Source organism: Anomaloglossus baeobatrachus, chromosome 2 (assembly GCF_048569485.1).
Source record: "Anomaloglossus baeobatrachus isolate aAnoBae1 chromosome 2, aAnoBae1.hap1, whole genome shotgun sequence".
Classification (NCBI taxonomy): domain Eukaryota; kingdom Metazoa; phylum Chordata; class Amphibia; order Anura; family Aromobatidae; genus Anomaloglossus; species Anomaloglossus baeobatrachus.
In genome coordinates, this window is record NC_134354.1 from 484,925,128 (window position 1) to 484,946,671 (window position 21,544).

At 46.9% G+C, this 21,544-nt stretch overlaps 1 protein-coding gene across 2 annotated transcripts in view; it reads right to left on the reverse strand.

Moving 5' to 3' along the window:
* GCC2 (GRIP and coiled-coil domain containing 2) overlaps nucleotides 1–21,544 on the reverse strand; it is a 161,177-nt gene that overhangs the window by 135,778 nt on the left and 3,855 nt on the right. Inside the window, exons 2-5 of one of the 2 annotated variants that reach the window (XM_075336449.1) lie at nucleotides 15,246–15,302; nucleotides 8,433–8,517; nucleotides 6,262–6,329; nucleotides 4,382–4,486 (exon numbers count right to left, since the gene is read on the reverse strand). In XM_075336449.1, the coding sequence (XP_075192564.1) occupies nucleotides 4,382–4,486; nucleotides 6,262–6,329; nucleotides 8,433–8,517; nucleotides 15,246–15,302 (315 nt within the window). The other variant, XM_075336450.1, reaches the window with a different exon arrangement.

The following is a 21,544-nucleotide window of genomic DNA, read 5'->3' on the forward strand; positions in this document are numbered from 1 at the left end:
TAAGGCCAAACATTTTCTGAAAAGTCACTCTTAAAGAGGTGGTTCACTAGTTAGTAGTCATAGGCACATCGATATGTTGAGAAACAAGATTTCTCTCAAATACCTTGTGTTGCCAATAATGCCTGTGAGCAGCACTATTGTGCTCCGCTCATCCTCTCATCCCCCGGGCTCCATGACCTCCGATGTCACGTCAACTTCCTGCTGACCTGACATCACCATGGCCGGCCTCAGTGTTCCTGAGTCACTGGGATGTGGGTGGAGTTTCACTGCTTGTCACAGCCCAGCATCGCTCCTGCTTACAGCGCTCTGCTGTGAATCGAGCGAGCAGGGAAATGCTGCGCTGTCATGCTGGGCTGTTCTGAGCGGTGAAACGCCACTCACAGAACAGTCACTCAGGAAGACTGGGGCCGGCTGCGGTGATGTCAGGTCAGCTAGAAGTTGACCTGACATCACCGGACATCAGAGGTCACGGAGCCCGGGGGTTGGGTCATGTGAAGGGGATGAACAGACCCTGATAGCGCCGCTCACAGGCACTATTGGCAACACAAGGTATTTGAGAGAAACCATGTTTATCTACCTAATATCGATGTGCCTATGAATACTAACTTGTGAACCACCCTTTTAAAGTCTCCATAAACATGCATACTCAGAGGCCGAATGTACATGTTATTTGTAGGTTGAGGGTAATAAGGTATACTTTCTAGAAAAAAGGAGTTTGTCTGCCTGACAATTGTTGTTCGATCACTTTTATTGAAGGGGTTTTCCAGTTTCAGAAAGCCACTCTTCCCAGGCTGCAGATTGTTTTAAAACAAATAAACTGTGCCTTACTTACCCTCCCCAGGTCCAGTGTTGACTCTGTGCCTCTGCTCCTGGTATCTGTTATTGTCTACAGCGCATACGTCATGTCAATAGTGTGGCAGCCGATAACTAAGCTCTACAGCGCCGCCCGAGTTGCCTGCACGAGCAGCTGAGCTCAGGTATTCACTGCATAGCTGAAATTGTGATGCTAGTGCTGAAGACCAGAACAGACACCGGAAGCAGTGGCAGAGGTTCGGTGCTGGACCATGGTAGAGGGAGAAAAGCGCATTTTGCTTTTTAAACAACTGCAGCTAAGACACAGGATTTCCGAACAGTTTATAGACAGTAACATATGCATGCAATCAGAAAGCAGCACACACAAAAAAGTGTTACGCTTTACCTACTTGAAACCAGTCTTTTAATACAACTATATTCCCCAAAAAGTTGGGATGCTTAGTAAAATGTAAAGAAATCGAGAATGCAATGAATTGGCAATCTCTCATAGAACATATTAGATGCTGAACATTAGACATTTTTTCATTTTATCTGAAAATATTAACTAAATTTAGACAGATGGCAGCAACACTTCTCAAAACACATTAGAACAGGATTAACAAAAGGCAGGAAAGGTAAGTGTTTTTAATAAAATATACAGTTGAAGGGTCAAATTTCAACTAAGTCCCATGACTGTATAAAAAGACCATGTTAGAGAGGCGGAGTCTCTCAGAAACAAAGATGGTCAGAGGTTCAGCAATATGAACAGTCCTGTCTGAAAACTGCAGAACAATTTCAGAAAAACATTCAACGTATAAATTGCAAAGACTTTGTATACATCACCATTTACTGTACATAATATCATCGAAAGATTCAGAGAATTTGGAGAAATCCAGGTGCACAAAAGACAAGGCTGACAGTCAATATGGATGCTTGGGATTTATGGGAGCTGATGAGGCACTTAATCAAGAACAGGCACGATTCATTGTGCAAATCACAGCATTGGCTCAGAAATACTTCCAGAAATCACTGTCTGTGAACATACTGGGTTTCCTCAAAAATAAGCCCTACCATGAAAATAAGCCCTAGCAGGAATTTTCAGTGTAAGGCTTAAATATAAGCCCCATCCTGAGAATAAGTTCTAGTCGCGATTCAATAATGAAGTGTCCATCCAGCTAATAGAAAAATGCTACAGGACACTTCGTTATAGAAAGCAGACACTCTCAAAAGAAAGAAGACCGACCCGACAATCATAGTTACCAGGTGTCAAACGAGAGGACCTGCAGTGAGACGCCTGTATCTCTGAAAGTATATGGTGGTGGATGCTTACACATTATGAGAAGCACTATGAATGCTGAGCATTATATAGAGGTTTTACATATGCTTCCAGGTAGACAACGCCTATTTCAGGTAAGGCCTTGCATATTTCAGCAAGACCATGCTAAACCCCATACTGCATTAAGCACAACAGCAGGCTTCACAGAAGTAGAGTTCGGGTGATGAACTGGCTGCCTGCAGTCCAGACCTTTCACCAAAATATAAAACATTTGATAGTTTGGAGCAAAACATTATGAAAACAAAATATCTATTAAAGAAAACCAAGGATATGCAGCAGCTAGAATCCTATTATCAGACAAGGATGGGAAAACATTCACCTCCCAAAACTCTAGAAATTGGTCTCCTCACCTCTCAGATGTGAACAGAACATTGTAAAAAGTAAATAGAATGCTACACAATGGTCCACATGGCTCTGTCCCAACTTTATTGAGATATGTCAAGATATATCACTGCCAGCAATTTCTAAATGAGCTTTTGGGTTTGTTTTTTTTTTGTTATATGGAACCTGTCACCATTTTTGGCCTATAAGCTGCGGCCACCACCACCGGGCTCTTATATACAGCATTCTAACATGCTGTATATAAGAGTCCAGGCTGCTGTGAGAACATAAAAAAAACACTTAATACTTACCTAACGGTCGTGCGGTTGGCCATGTGGGCGTCTCCGTTGCCGGCGCCTCCTCTTTTGGCCATCTTCGTCCTCTTTCTGAATCGTGTGTGCATGACGCGTCTGCGTCATACACACTCACCGGTCCTGCGCAGGCGCACTACAATACTTTTCATATAACCTGCTCAGGACCTGAATGCCGGCAAGTGTGTATGACGTCGGACGCATCATGCTCCGCGGCTTCAGAAGATAGAGGATGAAGATGGCCAAAAGAGGCGGCACCGGACAACAGACACCCATTAGGCCCTAATCCACCGCAGCGCGACTGTTAGGTAAGTATTATAAAATGTTTTTTATGTTCTCACAGCGGCCTGAGCTCTTATATACAGCATGTTAGAATGCTGTATATAAGAGCCCGTGGTGGTGGCCGCAGCTTATAGGCTGAAAAATTGGTGACAGGTTCCCTTTAAATAAAATGGAAAAATGTCCAATGTTCACCTGCTGCTTTTGTTCTATGTTCTACAGTATACAAAATGTGGTTATAAGAGATTTCCAATTCATTATATTCTTGTTTCTTTACATTTTACTCAGAATCACACTTTTTTTTTTTTTTTAATGGGGTTGTGTTCAATAAACTTTACTGACACTATATTGCAGTTTTTGCTTTAAAACACTTTAAAAAAGTTTTCCAAAATGGGCAACCCAACTTCAAAATGAAGCAACCCGATTCTGCCTTCTGCATGGCCGGAGGAGATTGCATGTGCCCACTCATTGTTACTAGTACAGAGTGACCAGTTATAGGAGTAGGCGACAATGTAATACAAAATTGCAATGAGGCCGCCACATTGGCTCTGTTCGAGCTCGTACAGTAGGTCTTTATCAGGGCATATGCTGTGGTGACAACACCTGTAAAGGTGGTGTCACACACAGCGACGACAACAACAATGACGTCGCTGCTAAGTCATCATTTTCTGTGATGTAGCAGCGACGTCCCGTCGCTGTGTGTGACATCCAGCAACGACCTGGCCCCTGCTGTGAGGTCGCCGGTCGTTGCTAAATGTCCTGCTTCATTTTTTGGATGTTGCTCTCCCGCTGTGAAGCACACATCGCTGTGTGTGACAGCGAGAGAGCGACGAACTGAAGCGAGCAGGGAGCCGGCGTCTGGCAGCCTGTGGTAAGCTGTAACCACGGTAAACATCGGGTAACCAAGAAGCCCTTTCCTTGGTTACCCGATATTTACCTTAGTTACTAGCGTCCGCCGCTCTCATGCTGCCAGTGCCGGCTCCCTGCACACGTAGCTGGAGTACACATCGGGGAATTAACCCGATGTGTACTCTGGCTAGGAGTGCAGGGAACCGGCACTGGCAGCGTGAGAGCGGCGGACGCTAGTAACTAAGGTAAATATCGGGTAACCAAGAGAAGTGCTTTCCTTGGTTTCCCGATATTTACCTTAGTTACGCTTCCACGCGTCGCTGCTGGCTGGGGGCTGGTCACTGGTCACTGGTGAGATCTGCCTGTTTCACAGCTCACCAGCGACCATGTAACGACGCAGCATCGATCCTGATAAGGTCAGATCGCTGGTCGTGATCGCTGCTGCGTCGCTATGTGTGACACCCCTTTAGTATATGATTTTTTATTTTATTACCTCCAATTCTTCTTTTGTCTTCGCTAATTCTTTCTTCATAGAAACCAGTTGTTGATGAGTCTCTGCTTTCTCCAGAAGAACAGCATCCAGCCTATCAGTTAGAGCCTTAAAGAGATAAAATAAACACATAATGGATTCTATTCACGTTTTAATGAGGATGGTTATATACTTTGTATGGGAAGGTTTTTCAAAGTTCTACCATGGCAATGGTAAAATGCAGTGAAATACTCTTATGGTAAGAATCACACTTCAACTGGTCATAGTTCACATACAAAGTTCTAGTACATAAAATTAGCTTCATAAAGGATCCATTTCTCTCATTACCTCCAAAAGTCTATTTGAAGGTGGCACAATCAGGTCAGAAAATTAGCCCATAGCATGCCCAGTTGAGCTGGTGACTTGCCTTTTCTTAGTATCACATAGGCATTTGCAAGTATCTGATTATCTCATATAAGCCCATGAGTTTTATGTAGAAGTGTGTAAGAGGCATAATGGATAATGGGTATGTGCTGGAGAGAACTGTTTTTTCTTAATTAGGTTTTGTTCTGCCTAACCATTAAACACAGCACTGAGGCTGACAGCAGAAAAACAAAGTTGTCCTATTCCTTTGTTTACGACACATGGCAGCATCAGTACCAGTTGCAGCAACTAAGGGGTTAAACAAGCGGAATCGGCATTTTCAGAGACACTTTCCCATGGTATGAAATATATAGCCTTCATAGTAGTTCAAGAACTTAAAATGCTATTCTGGCCACACAAAACCAGACAGAACAGAGGCAGCATAAATTATAAGGTACAAAAACCTTGAAATCTAAAAATAGTTAGCACATAATCACTTACATGCCTGGAGTGCACCACTGAACCATGACAGAATCATCCGCCCCTCCGAAACATGCCCGCACGTCGTCATCCGCCCCTCCGAAACATGCCCGCACAACGTCATCCGCCCCTCCGAAACATGCCCGCACAACGTCATCCGCCCCTCCGAAACATGCCCGAACGTCGTCATCCGCCCCTCCGAAACATGCCCGAACGTCGTCATCCGCCCCTCCGAAACATGCCCGAACGTCGTCATCGGCCCCTCCGAAACATGCCCGCACAACGTCATCGGCCCCTCCGAAACATGCCCGCACAACGTCATCGGCCCCTCCGAAACATGCCGCAACAATGTCATCGGCCCCTCCGAAACATGCCGCAACAATGTCATCGGCCCCTCCGAAACATGCCGCAACAATGTCATCGGCCCCTCCGAAACATGCCGCAACAATGTCATCGGCCCCTCCGAAACATGCCGCAACAATGTCATCGGCCCCTCCGAAACATGCCCGCGCAACGTCATCGGCCCCTCCGAAACATGCCCGAACGTCGTCATCCGCCCCTCCGAAACATGCCCGAATGTCGTCATCCGCCCCTCCGAAACATGCCCGCACAACGTCATCGGCCCCTCCGAAACATGCCCGCACAACGTCATCGGCCCCTCCGAAACATGCCGCAACAATGTCATCGGCCCGTCCGAAACATGCCCGCGCAACGTCATCGGCCCGTCCGAAACATGCCCGCGCAATGTCATCGGCCCATCCGAAACATGCCCGCACAACGTCATCGGCCCGTCCGAAACATGTCTGCACGTCGTCATCCGCCCCTCCGAAACATGCCCGCATGTCGTCATCCGCCCCTCCGAAACATGCCCGCACGTCGTCATCCGCCCCTCCAAAACATGTCTGCACGTCGTCATCCGCCCCTCCGAAACATGCCTGCACATCATCTGCCCCTGCCTAACATACCTGCACTACATCATTCGCCCCTCCGAAACATACCTGTACATCATCCACCATGCCAAAACATACCTGTACAACATCATCCACCCCTCCCCAACATACCTGTACAACATCATCTGCTCCTCCTGTCACTGGTTTTGATTTCAGTCCCTCCAATTCTGTCTCCAAATCTGCAAATTAGATACAGCAACGTTAACAACTCAGGACACAAAAAATCAGGTGTATCTAGTACAACAATATATTCAACAATCCATGGTTCACAATTTGTGAGTTGTCCCAATTAGGGTGAATTGAACCGTCCATGAAACAATACACAGTGGATCTCATGATCTGAGCTCAATAACCTCATATATGTCAACAAAGCAGTCAAGTTCAGGTCAGGAGACTCGCGGCCAGTCTGCATCATGTAGGTCTGAATAAGGTTTAATAATGGTTCCTTAAACTCCATTCATTAGCATGACATGCGATCGCACGTGTGTGGTCATCTATAGCAGCTAATGATGCTCAATTGGTGAGGATGAAACTACGGACAACTAAACCTTTATGCTGCATTTATACGTTGCAGTGCATTTGTTTTTTACCACAGCAAAGGGCGCTTTTACACGCTGCAATATCGTGACCGATATCGCTAGCGTGGGTACCCGCCCCCATCGGTTGTGCAACATGGGCAAATCGCTGCTCGTGGCGCACAACATCACCCAGACCCGTCACACTACTTACCTGCCCTGCGACGTCGCTGTGACCGGAGAACCGCCTCCTTTCTAAGGGGGGCGGTTCATTCAGCGTCACAGCGACGTCACAGCAGCGTCACTGATCAGCCGCCCAATAGAAGCGGAGGGGCGGAGATGAGCGGGACGAACATACCGCCCACCTCTTTCCTTCCTCATTGCGGGCGGGACACAGGTAAGGAGAGGATCCTCGTTCCTGCGGTGTCACACCTACCGATGTGTGCTGCCGCAGGAACAAGGAACAACTTCGCTACTGCTGCAGCAACGATATTAGAGAATAGACCCCCATGTCACCGATGAGCGATTTTGCACGTTTTTGCAACAATGCAAAAATCGCTCAAAGGTGTCACACGCAACGGCATCGCTAATGCGGCCGGATGTGCGTCACAAATTCCGTGACCCCAACGAGATCGCTTGAGCGATGTCGCAGCGTGTAAAGTGGCCTTAAGGCTATGTGCGCACACTGCAGATTTGTTTATCCAGCGAAAACGCACCTTCTGGCAGAAAAACGCACCTACCTGCGGAAAAAACGCACCAAAACCGCACGTGGTTTTTACCGCGTTTTTGCCTGTACTTTTGTCCCTGCATTTTGTTTTTTTTTTTTTAACATCGTCAACGGCAAAACACAGGGAAAAACGCAGAAAAGAAGTGACATGCTACTTTTTTTTGCTGCAGAAATTCTGCAGCAAAACCTGTAAGGAAAAATGATGCAACATGCGCACACAGCATTTCAGATTTCTCATAGACTTTGTTGGGGAATGACTACATGAAGCGTCTGAACAAAAACTCCACCAATTCTGCAGCAAAAACCGCAGCAAATCCGTGGCAAAAAAACGCAGTGTGCACACAGGGCCTAGGATTTTTTTTTTTTAAATTTTTTAAATTATTTGATCAAATAAATCATTTGCTCTGGACAATCGCTAGCTGTGAGAAGGGTACATTGACAAGAAGCTGATCACTAAATTAGTTAAGGTCCTGTGCATACGCTGCGGATTTTACCGCAGAATTCCCGCGGATTTCGCTGAAAGAATGCTGCAGAAAATGTTTATAACATTTGTGCAGTCCTTCTCCAGGAAAACCTATGGGGATAAAAAAAATGCTGTGCGCACACTGCGTTTTTTTGTCCCTGTGGGTTTTGCTGCGGAATTAATATGCATGTCACTTAATTTCCGCAGGTACCGTACCTGCGGTTTTTGCCATAGATAATGGTAAAAAAAACGCAGAGACCAACCAGCGGAAAAACTGTGGCAATTCCGCACACAAACCACGGCAAAACCGCATGTGGAATTTGGGTGTGGTTTTTTGCATTTTTTTTGCTGCGGGGGTGGAATTCTTTCAGAGGGTCCAGAATTTTCTTAAGACAATTCCATTTTCTAGTGCGCACAGAGCCAAAGGTGGTAGTGGTATGTTAACCCTTCTGTTTCTGTCCACAACCCCGGCCTGCTATTGGTCGAATGGTTCAAAAAGAACTCCTTCCCTGCAAGTCCATCACCTGAACCAGGGCATGCACAGCTTATAGTGTTGCATAAAGTGGCAAATCCATACCTGCACATCTTGACTTTACTTTCTGAATAACCATCATCTGTTTCTTAGCAAATTTGATGAGATCTTCTTTAGGCAGGGAGTCCAGCTAGAAAACAATTTGTGGGTACATAACATATATCTCCAACCATTGAAAGTAATCAAACATAGCTAAGGCTACTTTCACACATCAGTTTTCTGCATTCAGGCACAATCCTTTTTTTTCCTGATCCAAAGGATCCGGCAAAAAAATGTAAAACCGTATCCACCGGATCCGGTTTTTAACGGATCCGTTATGCCGGATGCGTAAAAACCCGGATCCGTTGGATCCGTTTTGCATCCGTTTTGTCCGTTTTTTTGATGGATCAGTTTTTTTAATTAATTTGGTGCGTGCGCAGTTTACAAAAACGGATCCGTCAGCTGCATCCATTTTTTACCGCATTGCGCCGGATCCGGCGTCCATAGGCTTTCATTGTAAAACACGCCGTATTGCGCGCGATGCGGTTTTTTTTTGCCGGACAAAAAAACGTTGCAAGACACGTTGCCTTCGGCCGCCGCTTTAATTAATTTTGCCGCATCCGGAAAAAAACGGATGCAACGCAAAGCCATCAGGTACAATCCGGTAACAATGCAAATCTATGGGGATAAAACTGATGCGGTACCGGACCCGTTAACCCGTTTTTTTCCGGATTGTAGCTGATGGAAAAAAACTGATGTGTGAAAGTAGCCTAAAGTGATCGCACACATGCTGCCATCACCAAAGCTTTGTTGTGTAATCCTGCCCTGTGTATAGGCAACTTTACACACTGCAACATCGCAAACGACATCGCTGTAACGTCACCGGTTTTGTGACGTAATAGCGTCCTCCCCAGCGACATTGTAGTGTGTGAAACACATCAGTGACCTGGCCCCTGCTGTGAGGTCACTGATCACTACACATCTCTCAGGACCATTCTTTGGTCCTTTGTTTCCCGCTGTGCAGCATGATCGCTAGAAAGTCTCAGTGTGTAAAGGGGACTTTACAGCAACTTCGTTAGCGACTTCCCTTTCAAAAAGCTGCTTTACAACGTCCCCAATTACTAGCTAGGTCGTTCTGCAGGTCCGTATCGCTGCTGCGTCGTTTTCCAGGTTTGCCTGTTTCACCAGCGACTCACCAGAGACTTTGTAGCAATCCCGGCCAGGTTGGGATCACTAGAAAGTCTCAGGGTGTAAAGGGGCCTTAAGGTACCGTCACACATAATGAGATCGCTAGCGAGATCGCAGCTGAGTCACGGTTTCTGTGACGCAGTAGCGATCCCGTTAGCGATCTTATGTGTGACACCTACCAGCGATCAGGCCCCTGGTGTGAGATCTCTAGTCGTTGCAGAATGGTCCAGGCCATTTTCTTCAAAGGCGATGTCCTGCTGCGCAGTACACATCGCTGTGTTTGACACTGTGTGACAGGGTCACAGTGACTGCTGAGATCGTTATACAGGTCGCTACTGTGACCTGTATTGTTCCTGCATCGCTGGTAAGATCTGACTGTGTAACATCTCACCTGCGACCTCCCAGCGACTTACCTGCGATCCCTATCAGGTCGCATCGCTTTCGGGATTGCTGGCAAGTCGTTGTGTGTGACTGGGCCTTTAGGGGTGCTTCACACATAGCGAGATCGCTACCGAAATCGCTGCTACGGCACGGTTTTGGTGACGCAACAGTGACCTCATTAGCGATCTCGCTCTGTGTGACACTGAGCAGCGATCTGGCCCCTGCTGCGAGATCGCTGCTCGTTACACACAGCCCTGGTTCGTTTTCTTCAAAGGCGCTCTCCCGCTGTGACACACAGATCGCTGTGTGTGACAGCGAGAGAGCGACGAAATGAAGCGAGCAGGGAGCAGGACCCGGCATCTGGCAGCTGCGGCAAGCTGTAACCAGGGTAAACAACGGGTAACCAAGGTGGTTACCCGATATTTACCTTAGTTACCAGCCTCCGCAGCTCTCACGCTGCCTGTGCTGCCGGCTCCTGCTCTCTGCACATGTAGCTGCTGTACACATCGGGTTAATTAACCCGATGTGTACTGTAGCTAGGAGAGCAAGGAGCCAACGCTAAGCAGTGTGCGCGGCTCCCTGCTCTCTGCACATGTAGCGATGTTATGATCGCTGCTGCGTCGCTGTGTTTGACAGCTAAGCAGCGATCATAACAGCGACTTACCAGGTCGCTGTTACGTCACAGAAAATGGTGACGTAACAGCGACGTCGTTGTCGCTATGTGTGAAGCACCCCTTAAGGTCCAGTCACACTAAGCAACTTACCAGCGATCCCAACAACGATAGGGATCGCTGGTAAGTTGCTGGTGAGATGTCACACTGCGACGCTCCAGCGATCCCACCAGCAACCTGACCTGGCAGGGATCGCTGGAGCGTCGCTACACGAGTTGCTGGTGAGCTCACCAGCAACCAGTGACCAGCCCCCAGCGCCGCGTGGAAGATGCTGCGCTTGGTAACTAAGGTAAATATCGGGTAACCAACCCGATATTTACCTTGGTTACCAGTGCACGGAGCTACACGTGCAGAGAGCAAGAAGCAGCGCACACTGAGCGCTGGCTCCCTGCTCTCCTAGTTACAGCACACATCGGGTTAATTACCCGATGTGTGCAGCAGCTACATGTGCACAGAGCAGGAAGCAGCGCACACTGCTTAGCGCTGGCTCCCTGCTCTCCTAGCTACAGCACACATCGGGTTAATTAACCCGATGTGTCCTGCAGCTACATGTGCACAGAGCAGGAGCCGGCACTGACAGTGAGAGCGGCGGAGGCTGGTAACAAAGGTAAATATCGGGTAACCAAGGACAGGGCTTCTTGGTTACCCGATGTTTACATTGGTTACCAGCCTCCGCAGAAGCCGGCTCCTGCTGCCTGCACATTTAGTTGTTGCTGTCTCGCTGTCACACACAGCGATCTGTGCTTCACAGCGGGACAGCAACAACTAAAAAATGGCCCAGGACATTCAGCAACAACCAACGACCTCACAGCAGGGGCCAGGTTGTTGCTGGATGTCACACACAGCAACATCGCTAGCAACGTCACAAAAGTTGTTCGTTAGCAGCGATGTTGCTAGCGATGTTGCTAAGGTCCAGTCACACTAAGCAACTTACCAGCGATCCCAACAACGATAGGGATCGCTGGTAAGTTGCTAGGAGGTTGCTGGTGAGATGTCACACTGCAACGCTCCAGCGATCCCACCAGCAACCTGACCTGGCAGGGATCGCTGGAGCGTGGCTACACAAGTTGCTGGTGAGCTCACCAGCAACCAGTGACAAGCCCCCAGCGCCGCGTGGAAGCTGCTGCGCTTGGTAACTAAGGTAAATATCGGGTAACCAACCCGATATTTACCTTGGTTACCACCGCACGGAGCTACACATGCAGAGAGCAGGGAGCAGCGCACACTGAGCGCTGGCTCCCTGCTCTCGTAGTTACAGCACACATCAGGTTAATTACACGATGTGTGCTGCAGCTAAATGTGCACAGAGCAGGGAGCAGCGCACACTGCTTAGCGCTGGCTCCTTGCTCTCCTAGTTACAGCACACATGGGGTTAATTTCCCGATGTGTGCTGTAGCTACATGTGCAGAGAGCAGGGAGCAGCGCACAATGCTTAGCGCTGGCTCCCTGCTCTCCTAGTTACAGCACACATCGGGTTAATTAACCCGATGTGTCCTGCAGCTACATGTGCACACAGCAGGAGCCGGCAGCACAGGCAGTGAGAGCGGCGGAGGCTGGTATCAAAGGTAAATATCGGGTAACCAAGGACAGGGCTTCTTGGTTACCCGATGTTTACATTGGTTACCAGCCTCCACAGAAGCCGGCTCCTGCTGCCTGCACATATAGTTGTTGCTGTCTCGCTGTCACACATAGCGATCTGTGCTTCACAGCGGGACAGCAACAACTAAAAAATGGCCCAGGACATTCAGCAACAACCAACGACCTCACAGCAGGGGCCAGGTTGTTGCTGGATGTCACACACAGCAACATCGCTAGCAACGTCACAAAAGTTGTTCGTTAGCAGCGATGTTGCTAGCGATGTTGCTTAGTGTGACGGGGCCTTTATAGTTGGGCTAAGAAGGACTTGAGCAAACAGGAACTTACAAGTTTACATCTCTAGCCCACAATGGCTTTTATGGCTTCAGCAAACAAAGCTTATTGTGTTCTGTGTGTACTAATAGCTTGTATTACTTTCCAATATACTGTCTGTACCAATTCCTTTTGTTGTGGAAGATCTTTACTTGCAACTTTTATTTCTTCCTTATTACAAGAGCTCCACTGTACACATGCCATAACCAGAGCACTCCGTTCTTTTCCTGCAGATTGTCATTTTAGCACTTTTCAGACTAGTAGCCGTTTAGTTTAAGGGCGTATAAATCAGGCAAGTGCTATCTGATTTTTCATCACACAGCACTTGGATCGATGCTATTTCACGAGGCAGTGCTGATGATTGTCAGTGTAAAAAGAAAAAAAAAAAATCTGTGTGTAAAATGAATTGCAGCATATTACAATTTTACTCTGAAATCAGACGGGCAAGAAAAAAATTAAAAATCGAATGCCATTCAGAGTCACAGTATAGCACTCCAGGGTTACAGATACATTACAATTCTGTAATAAAGGAAATTGTAAATGATTAATAGCTGCTGGATAAAAAAAAAATTGATTGTACAGTACACGAATGACAAGTGAAGAAAAAAATCATCCTCCTTTTCTGGATGAAAATCAGACTAATTGTTTATACGCTGGTGTGAACAAGACCTAAAGGTGAATTTAGATAATCTGATTATCTAAGGGTACCTTCACACTTTAGCGATGCAGCAGCGATCCGACCAGCGATCTGACCTGGTCAGGATCGCTGCTGCATCGCTACATGGTCGCTGGTGAGCTGTCAAACAGGCAGATCTCACCAGCCCCCAGCCAGCAGCGACGTGCAAGCTACGCTGCGCTTGCACGGAGCCGGTGTCTGGAAGCTGCGGACACTGGTAACTAAGGTAAACATCGGGTATGGTTACCCGATGTTTACATTAGTTACCAGCGCACACTGCTTAGCTTTGCTCTCCTAGCTACAGTACACATCGGGTTAATTAACCCGATGTGTACAGCAGCTACATGTGCAGAGAGCCGGAGCCGGCAGCACAGGCAGCGTGAGAGCTGCGGAGGCTGGTAACTAAGGAAAATATCGGGTAACCACCTTGGTTACCCGATGTTTATCTTGGCTACAGCTTACTGCAGCTGCCAGATGCCGGCTCCTGCTCCCTGCTCGCTTCATTTGTCGCTCTCTCGCTGTCACACACAGCGATCTGTGTGTCACAGTGGGAGAGCGCCTTTGAAGAAAACGAACCAGGGCTGTGTGTAACGAGCAGCGATCTCACAGCAGGGGCCAGATCACTGCTCAGTGTCACACACAGCGAGATCGCTAATGAGGTCACTGCTGCGTCACAAAAAACGTGACTCAGCAGCGATCTCGGCAGCGAGCTCGCTGTGTGTGAAGCACCCCTTAGAACGAGGGTTAGTAAGAATGCTTACTATCAATCATTTGCCAAATATAAACAGGCTGGTGAGCACCAATAAACAAGCAAAATGCATGTTCGCTGAATGAGTGAATAACTTATGCCGGCATAAATGATTCTTAAATATTCTTCAGCCTGTGTAAACAGTACTAAACAGGCCAGAAAACGAGCCCCAATAGACCTGTATACAGTCAATTGGGATTCTACGTCAAATCAGTACATCTATATGGACACTATAAGGGCTCATTCTGACTGTAAGCACTGAGTTTATCCTTAGGAGTGGCAGCTCCTTGTATTAGCATATGTGCGCACGTAGCGTTCTGCCCTGCAGAAATTTCTGCAGCAATTTGAACAGCACACGTTTGCTTCAAATCGCTGCAGAAAGAGTCCGTAATGAAAAAAAAAAGCCGATTCCATGCGCTCTGAGTGCATCCCCTCAAAGACAGAGCGGGGGGATGCAGGCAGAGCGCACGGAATAAGTGACATGTCACTTCTTAGAACACACACTTCGGGCAGCAGCCGAAGCGCTGCGCTCTAAGATGCCACGTGCGCACGGCTACTGCATAATCTTAATAGATTATGCTGGGGACGCAGGACGCATGCAGTTACGCTGCGGTGCAGATCGCAGCGTAACTGCATGCAAATACGCAACATGCGCACATAGCGCAGTAAGTCCTACTGACTTGACCCGTACGAGGTTATAGGGAACTTTAATGCCAGTCACAGGCACTACTGAAAGTACAGAGAGGAACTGAACAAAGAGTAAGGGGCAAGATGTGCTCAGTCAGCCCAGTGAAGATAATTGGGGGTGCGAGCGCCATACTTCCATGATGTTGTTCATCTATCTTAAAAGGACATGCCATCAGGTTACCAATCCTGGAGAACCCATTTAACATTTAACTACTCTAATACTACGTTATAAAATTTAGTGAATCCTGCTTTGAGCAGGGGGTTGGACTAGATGACCCAGGAGGTCCATTCCAACTCTAATAGTCTATGATTCTATGAAAATATCTCTTTCTCATTCTGAACATCTACCATGCATGTTTCCCATCTATCTAATAGCCCCATGCCTTGCTCTTCTCCCTCTCATTCCTTAGGAAAACAGTATTTGCGTGGGCAGTTTTTAATTCCTCGTGAAGAAGCTTGTATTCTCAGTAAGACGTATCACTGCTAGGTGAGCGATACCATCCAGGAAGTAAGGCCGTGAGTCAGAGGCAATTTTAGCACAATAAGGTCACACATTCCTGTGTAGTCAGTCAACCAGTCTGTATTCATTGTGTCAAAAAGAAACATATCCAATTATTCACCTTGGACTTCCCTGCTCCAGGGGTGGCTGGTGACGAGACGCCATCCTGACCTGTGTCCTAGAGGAAAGTAACCACAGTGCAGATTACAAAGCATGGAACACTACAGTAGAAAATCTCCCTAATCGCCATCTTGCCCCTGACATTGTGGTCATTGAAGACTATGGCAGATCGTAAAATCGACAGTCTTCTAATAAGTGTACCAGCTTGTGCTACAGCTCAATGGCTGTACATGAGTTGGTATGATGATCTGTATTATGGGACGTGTCATCTTTCCACCAGGCACTGTACAGTAATGTGCTGGGCTAACCTGTTCAGGATGACAACCGGTGAGATCATGACTACATTCCTGGGATGAAATACCGGCCAGGACAGCCCTCAGGTGAGCCACCATTGCTGTACAGTGTCAGCTATAGGGAATGAAAAAGCAAACAAGTATGACAGGAAAAAGGAAAAATGGGGTTTGTCTTTAAATCCAAAACCCTTCAAGGCCCTGTGCACACGGGGAGTATTTTTTGAGGTTTTTACCTCAGTATTTGTAGCCAAAATCAGGAGTGGAACAATCAGAAGAAAAGTATAATAGAAACACGTCAACACTTCTGTATTTATCACCCACTCCTGGATTGAGCTACAAATACTGAGGTAAAAAACTCACCAAATACTCAGTGTGTATATGGCCTAAAGGGACTCCGTCAGCACAGGATGACTGATGAAACCAAGTGCAGGTGCTCGGTGCATCATGGCGGGGCCAAACATTTAAGTGCACCTTCCCATCTGTTATTTTACATCTATCTCCACCCTTCTCTGGTTGAATAAAGCCAGAGCTGTCAATCAATGAAAGGAGGAAGAAGTGGAGGGAGACAGAGGGAACAAGTAGGTGGGGAGGTGTACTTAAATTGCTGGCCACACCATGATGCACCGAGTGCTTGGTTTGAACAGTCACTCTGTGCAGAAGACTCCCTAGCAATACTCCACTGTGCCCACAGAGATGCTTTCTCAGTCCCAACTATTTGTAGACTCCCCTGGGTAGTTACCAGACATCACTATGGACTGTCAAGAAGACGGGGCCAATCAGAATGGCACTGCAGTATTCCTCACATATTTTACACTGCTAGTAATTACATTTTTAATTCACTTGGATGACCTCTAAATTAATGTCATTATCGTTACAATGCAGTGCTTCTTGTATCATTTTCATTATTTGCTAATACTATTAGTTTTTTGTGGGGGGGACGGAACACCCACAGAGTTTCACTGATCCAGACACACGTCTTTGTAAAAAAACAGACCCATGTCTCCGGTCCATGAGCCAGAGAGGCTGTCTTATCACCAGCCAAAATGCAGATTAAACATGGCCATTATAGACTGTGGGGATCAGTAAGGCTAGTTTCACACTTGCATTGAACGGTATCCGTTGCATTGCGTTGTGTAACGGATGCAACGGATGTGTTGCATATAGTGGCACAACGGATGCTGCAAAACAACGCAATTCGTTTTGATTTTTTTTTTTTTTACAGTTTTACCAGCGGCAGACTATTGTGAACGATCAGCTGATCGCTTCCAGTAGCCGGCCGCCGGGTGATCAGCTGATCGCTCCCAGCAGCCGGACGCCGGGTGATCAGCTGATCGCTCCCAGTAGCCGGACGCCGGGTGATCAGCTGATCGCTCCCAGTAGCCGGCCGCCGGGTGATCAGCTGATCGCTCCCAGTAGCCGGCCGCCGGGTGATCAGCTGATCGCTCCCAGTAGCCGGCCGCCGGGTGATCAGCTGATCGCTCCCAGTAGCCGGCCGCCGGGTGATCAGCTGATCGCTCCCAGTAGCCGGCCGCCGGTGATCAGCTGAGCGCTGTCACTTGCCGGCCGCCGGGTGATCAGCTGATCGCTCCCTGCAGCCGACCGCCGGGTGATCAGCTGAGCGCTGTCACTTGCCGGCGCCCGGGCATGCCGGTAGCCGGTCGCTCAGCTGAGCACTGTCGCTTGCCGACGGCTGGGCGCTCAGCTGAACGTTCGGCCACCGCAAGCCAAAATAAAGTTTGATTTTAAAAAAAAAAAAAAAAAGAAAAAAAGCACATGCGCAGTGAAATCCAGAGGATTCCGCTGCTCAAAATAACGTTACATGCTGCGTTGCTCCCGCTGGGCGGAACGGAGCGTCGCTCAGCGGAAGCAACGCAGGTCCTTTTGGTACAATCCGTCACCCATACAAGTCTATGGGAAACAGCGGAATCCGTTAACGGAAGGAAATAAACGCAAGTGTGAAAGTACCCTAAGGCATACAGTGTGGAAAAAAAAGTATTTAGTCAGCCACCAATTGTGCATATTCTCCTACTTAAGAAGAGGAGAGAGGCCTGGAATTGACATCATCGGTAGACCACAACTATGAGACACAAAATGAGAAAACAAATCCAGAAAATCACCGCGTCTGATCTGGCAAGATTTATTTTGCAAATTATGGTGGAAAATAAGTAAGTATTTAGTCAATTATAAAAGTTCATCTCAATATTTTGTTATATATCCTTTGTTGGCAATGACAGAAGTCAAATGTTTTCTGTTAGTCTTCACAAAGCTGTCACACACTGTTGGTGGTATGTTGCCCCATTCCTCCATACAGATCTCCTCCAGAGCAATGATGTTTTGGGGCTGTCACTGGGCAACACAGACTCTCAATTCCCTCCAAAGGTTTTCTATGGGGTTCAGATCTGGAGACTGGCTAGACCACTCCAGGACCTTCATATGCTTTTTTATGAAGCCACTCCTTCATTGCCCTGAGAGTGTGCTTGGGATCATTATGCTGAAACACCCAGCCACGTTTCATCTTCAATGCCCTTGCTGATGGAAGTAGGTTTGCAGTCAAAATCTCACGATACATGGCCTCATTCATTCTTTCATGTACACGGATCAGTCGTCCTGGTCCCTTTGGAGAGAAACAGCCCCAAAGCATGATGTTGCCACCCCCATGCTTCACAGTAGGTATTTTGTTCTTTGGATGCAACTCGGCATTCTGTCTCCTCCAAACACGATGAGTTGTGTTTCTACCAAACAGTTCTACTTTGGTTTCATCAGACCATATGAAATTCTCCCAATACTCTTCTGGTAATCCAAATGCTCTCTAGCAAATGTCAGACGGGCCCGGACATGTACTGGCTTAAGCAGGGGAACACGCCTGGCACTGCAAGATTTGAGTCCCTGACGGCATAGTGTGTTACTGATGATAGCCTTTGTTATGGTGGTCCCTACTCTATGCAGGTCATTCACTAGGTCTCCATGTGTGGTTCTAGGATTTTTGCTCACCGTTCTTGTGTTAAGAACCAGATCGAAGGAGATCATCAGTTGTCTTGTATGTCTTCCATTTTCTTATTATTGCTCCCACAGTTGATTTCATCACACCAAGCTGCTTGCCTATTGCAGATTCAGTCTTCCCAGCCTGGTGTAGGGCTACAATTTTGTTTCTGGTGTCCTTCAACAGCTCTTTGGTCTTCACCACAGTGGAGTTTGGCATGTGACTGTTAGGTTGTGGACAGGTGTCTTTTATACTGATAAGTTCAAACAGGTGCCATTACTACAGGTAATGAGTGGAGGACAGAGGAGCCTCTTGAAGAGGTTACAGGTCTGTGAGAGCCAGAAATCTTGCATGTTTTTAGATTACTAAATACTTATTTTCCACCATAATTTGCAAAAACAAATCTTGCCAAATCAGAAAAGGTGGTTTTCTGGATTTGTTTTTTCATTTTGTCTTTCATAGTTGTGGTCTACCTATGTCAATTACAGGCCTGTCTCATCTTTTTAAGTGGGAGAACATGAACAATCGGTGGCTGACTAAATACTTTTTTCCCCCACTGTACCTTGTACTATAGTTTTATGTCCACGTTTCATTGATCCATTGTTAAAAAGACAGTGGATAAGGAAAAAAAAAAGTTCATAGCCTTCCTGCTTCAGTGAAAGAAAACAAACATATGCAACACAGAGGCAGTGAGGATGACACGGGGAAAAGACATAACAGATATGCCTGTTTAGTATCAACATCAACCATCCTGGATCAAGTGGGATTGGAGTCCTGAATTTGGGAAGCTGTCCTGGTGTCTGTACCTTAGGACACAGTTGAATATAACAGTGGAGCAGGGAGCTCTCAGGACCCTGCTCCATCATTCTGTCTGGGCAGGGGTGGACATAGCATTGTGGAACTTATTCATTTTAAGGATAACATGTATTTTGAAATTCTTAGAGACAAAAGAGGTTATGTTAAGATTCTGGATAATAAAAAGGCCCATACACTGTCTGTCTCCACCTCTGTATTCATACTGAAGGATATGAAGAGTCCGTCAGATCACCAGGCATTCTCAGGTCACAAAGCTGGGCAGTAGAAACCAGCTCAGTATTGGAGGAGGAGAGAAGTTACAGGACACATTCGCAAGTGGGATGCTTGTCAGATGTTCTACTGTGTGGACTTACACTGTGTTCCAAATTATTATGCAAAAAGAGTTTAGGATTGATAAGGTTAGAAATTTTTTGTTTGTCATGTAAACTCATTGCTGGTGATGTGTGTCAGGGCTCTTTATATCTCTGAAAGCAGTTGCAGAGACCTGTGCAGATTAGTTTGGAAGGGGTGTCCCAATAAAGGCAAGACTACTTAAGAAGGCTGTTCCACATTATTAAGCAGCCTACATTTTTTTGCCAAAATGGGAAAGAAAAAGAATGTGTCGGTTGCTGAGAAGCAACAAATTGTGGAGTATTTAGGTCAAGGCATGACTACAATCAACATTGCCAAGACACTTCATCGTGATCATCGCACAATCCAGAAGTATGTAGCTGCTTCACAGCACACGCGTGTGCGTGCTGATAAGGAAAAATCGAGGACTCTTTCCAACAGGCAATTGTGTCAGGTTAAAAGAGCAGCTGCTAAAATGCCTTGTCATAGCAGCAGACAAGTTTTTGAAGCTGCTGGTGCCTCCAACAACAAGATGCAGGGTCCTTCAGAGGTTTGCAGCTGTGGGTAAGCCATCCTGTGGACCACCTCTATCCACTGCACACAAGCAGAAACGGCTCCAGTGGGCCAAACGATACATGAAAACTGACTTCCAAACTGTTTTGTTCACCGATGATTGCCGTGCAACGCTCGATGGTCCAGATGGATGGAGAGGAGGATGGCTGGTTGATGGACAACCCATGAAAACACGGCTAAGGCGCCAACAAGGAGGAGGTGGAGTAATGTTTTGGGCTGGAATCATGGGGAGAGATTGTTGGCCCCTTTAGGATCCCTGAAGGGGTAAAGATGAACGCCATAATCTATGTGGAGTTTCTAAAACAGCACTTCCTGCCATGGTTCAGGAGGAAGAACCGTGCATTCCGCAGCAAGATCATTTTCATGTATGATAATGCACATTCTCATGCTGCAAATTACACATCTGCATCTCGGGCTGCTATGGGCAAAAAAGAGGACAAACTTATGGTGTGGCCACCATGTTCCCCTGACCTCAACCCCATTGAGAACCTCTGGAGCATCATCAAAAGGAGTGTTTATGATGGCGGGAGACAGTTCACATCTAAGAAACAGCTCTGGGAGGGTATTCTGTCCACATGCAAAACAATTGAAGCACAAACCATCCAAAAACTGACAATCAATGGACGAGAGAGTTCAGAAGCTTCTTTCAAACAAGGGGTCCTATGTGCAAGTGTAACATCACCTAGAATTAAGTTTTGACTTGAAAACTGTTTGATTTCATTTTGTAATAAGCTGATAATGCTTATAATGTCACAATTGACCATTTTGTTGTTCAAAATCAAAATAAAAAGGTTCAAAACTCTGCTGTGCATAATAATTTGGAACATGCATTTTGAGTGTTTATTATTTTTAAAAATATACTGTTTTCATAGGCAGTTTGATCAAAAACATTTCAATTATACTCGAATAGTAGATGACTGGAAATTAACAATGACTGCAATTCATAAAGTTAGGAAAATATGAAAAAATATTTTTTGCATAATCATTTGGAACACAGTGTATACTGAGTGTGTAGGGAGAACTGTGGGGATGTCACACTGTGTGGGGGGTAATGTAGTGTGGGGACATCACACTGTGTGGGGGTAATGCAGTGTGGGGACGGTCACACTGTGTGGGGGGGTAATGCAGTGTGGGGACGGTCACACTGTGGGGGGGGTAATGCAGTGTGGGGACGGTCACACTGTGGGGGGGTAATGCAGTGTGGGGACGTCACACTGTGTGGGGGGGTAATGCAGTGTGGGGACGTCACACTGTGTGTGTGTGGGGGGTAATGCAGTGTGGGGACGTCACACTGTGTGTGTGTGGGGG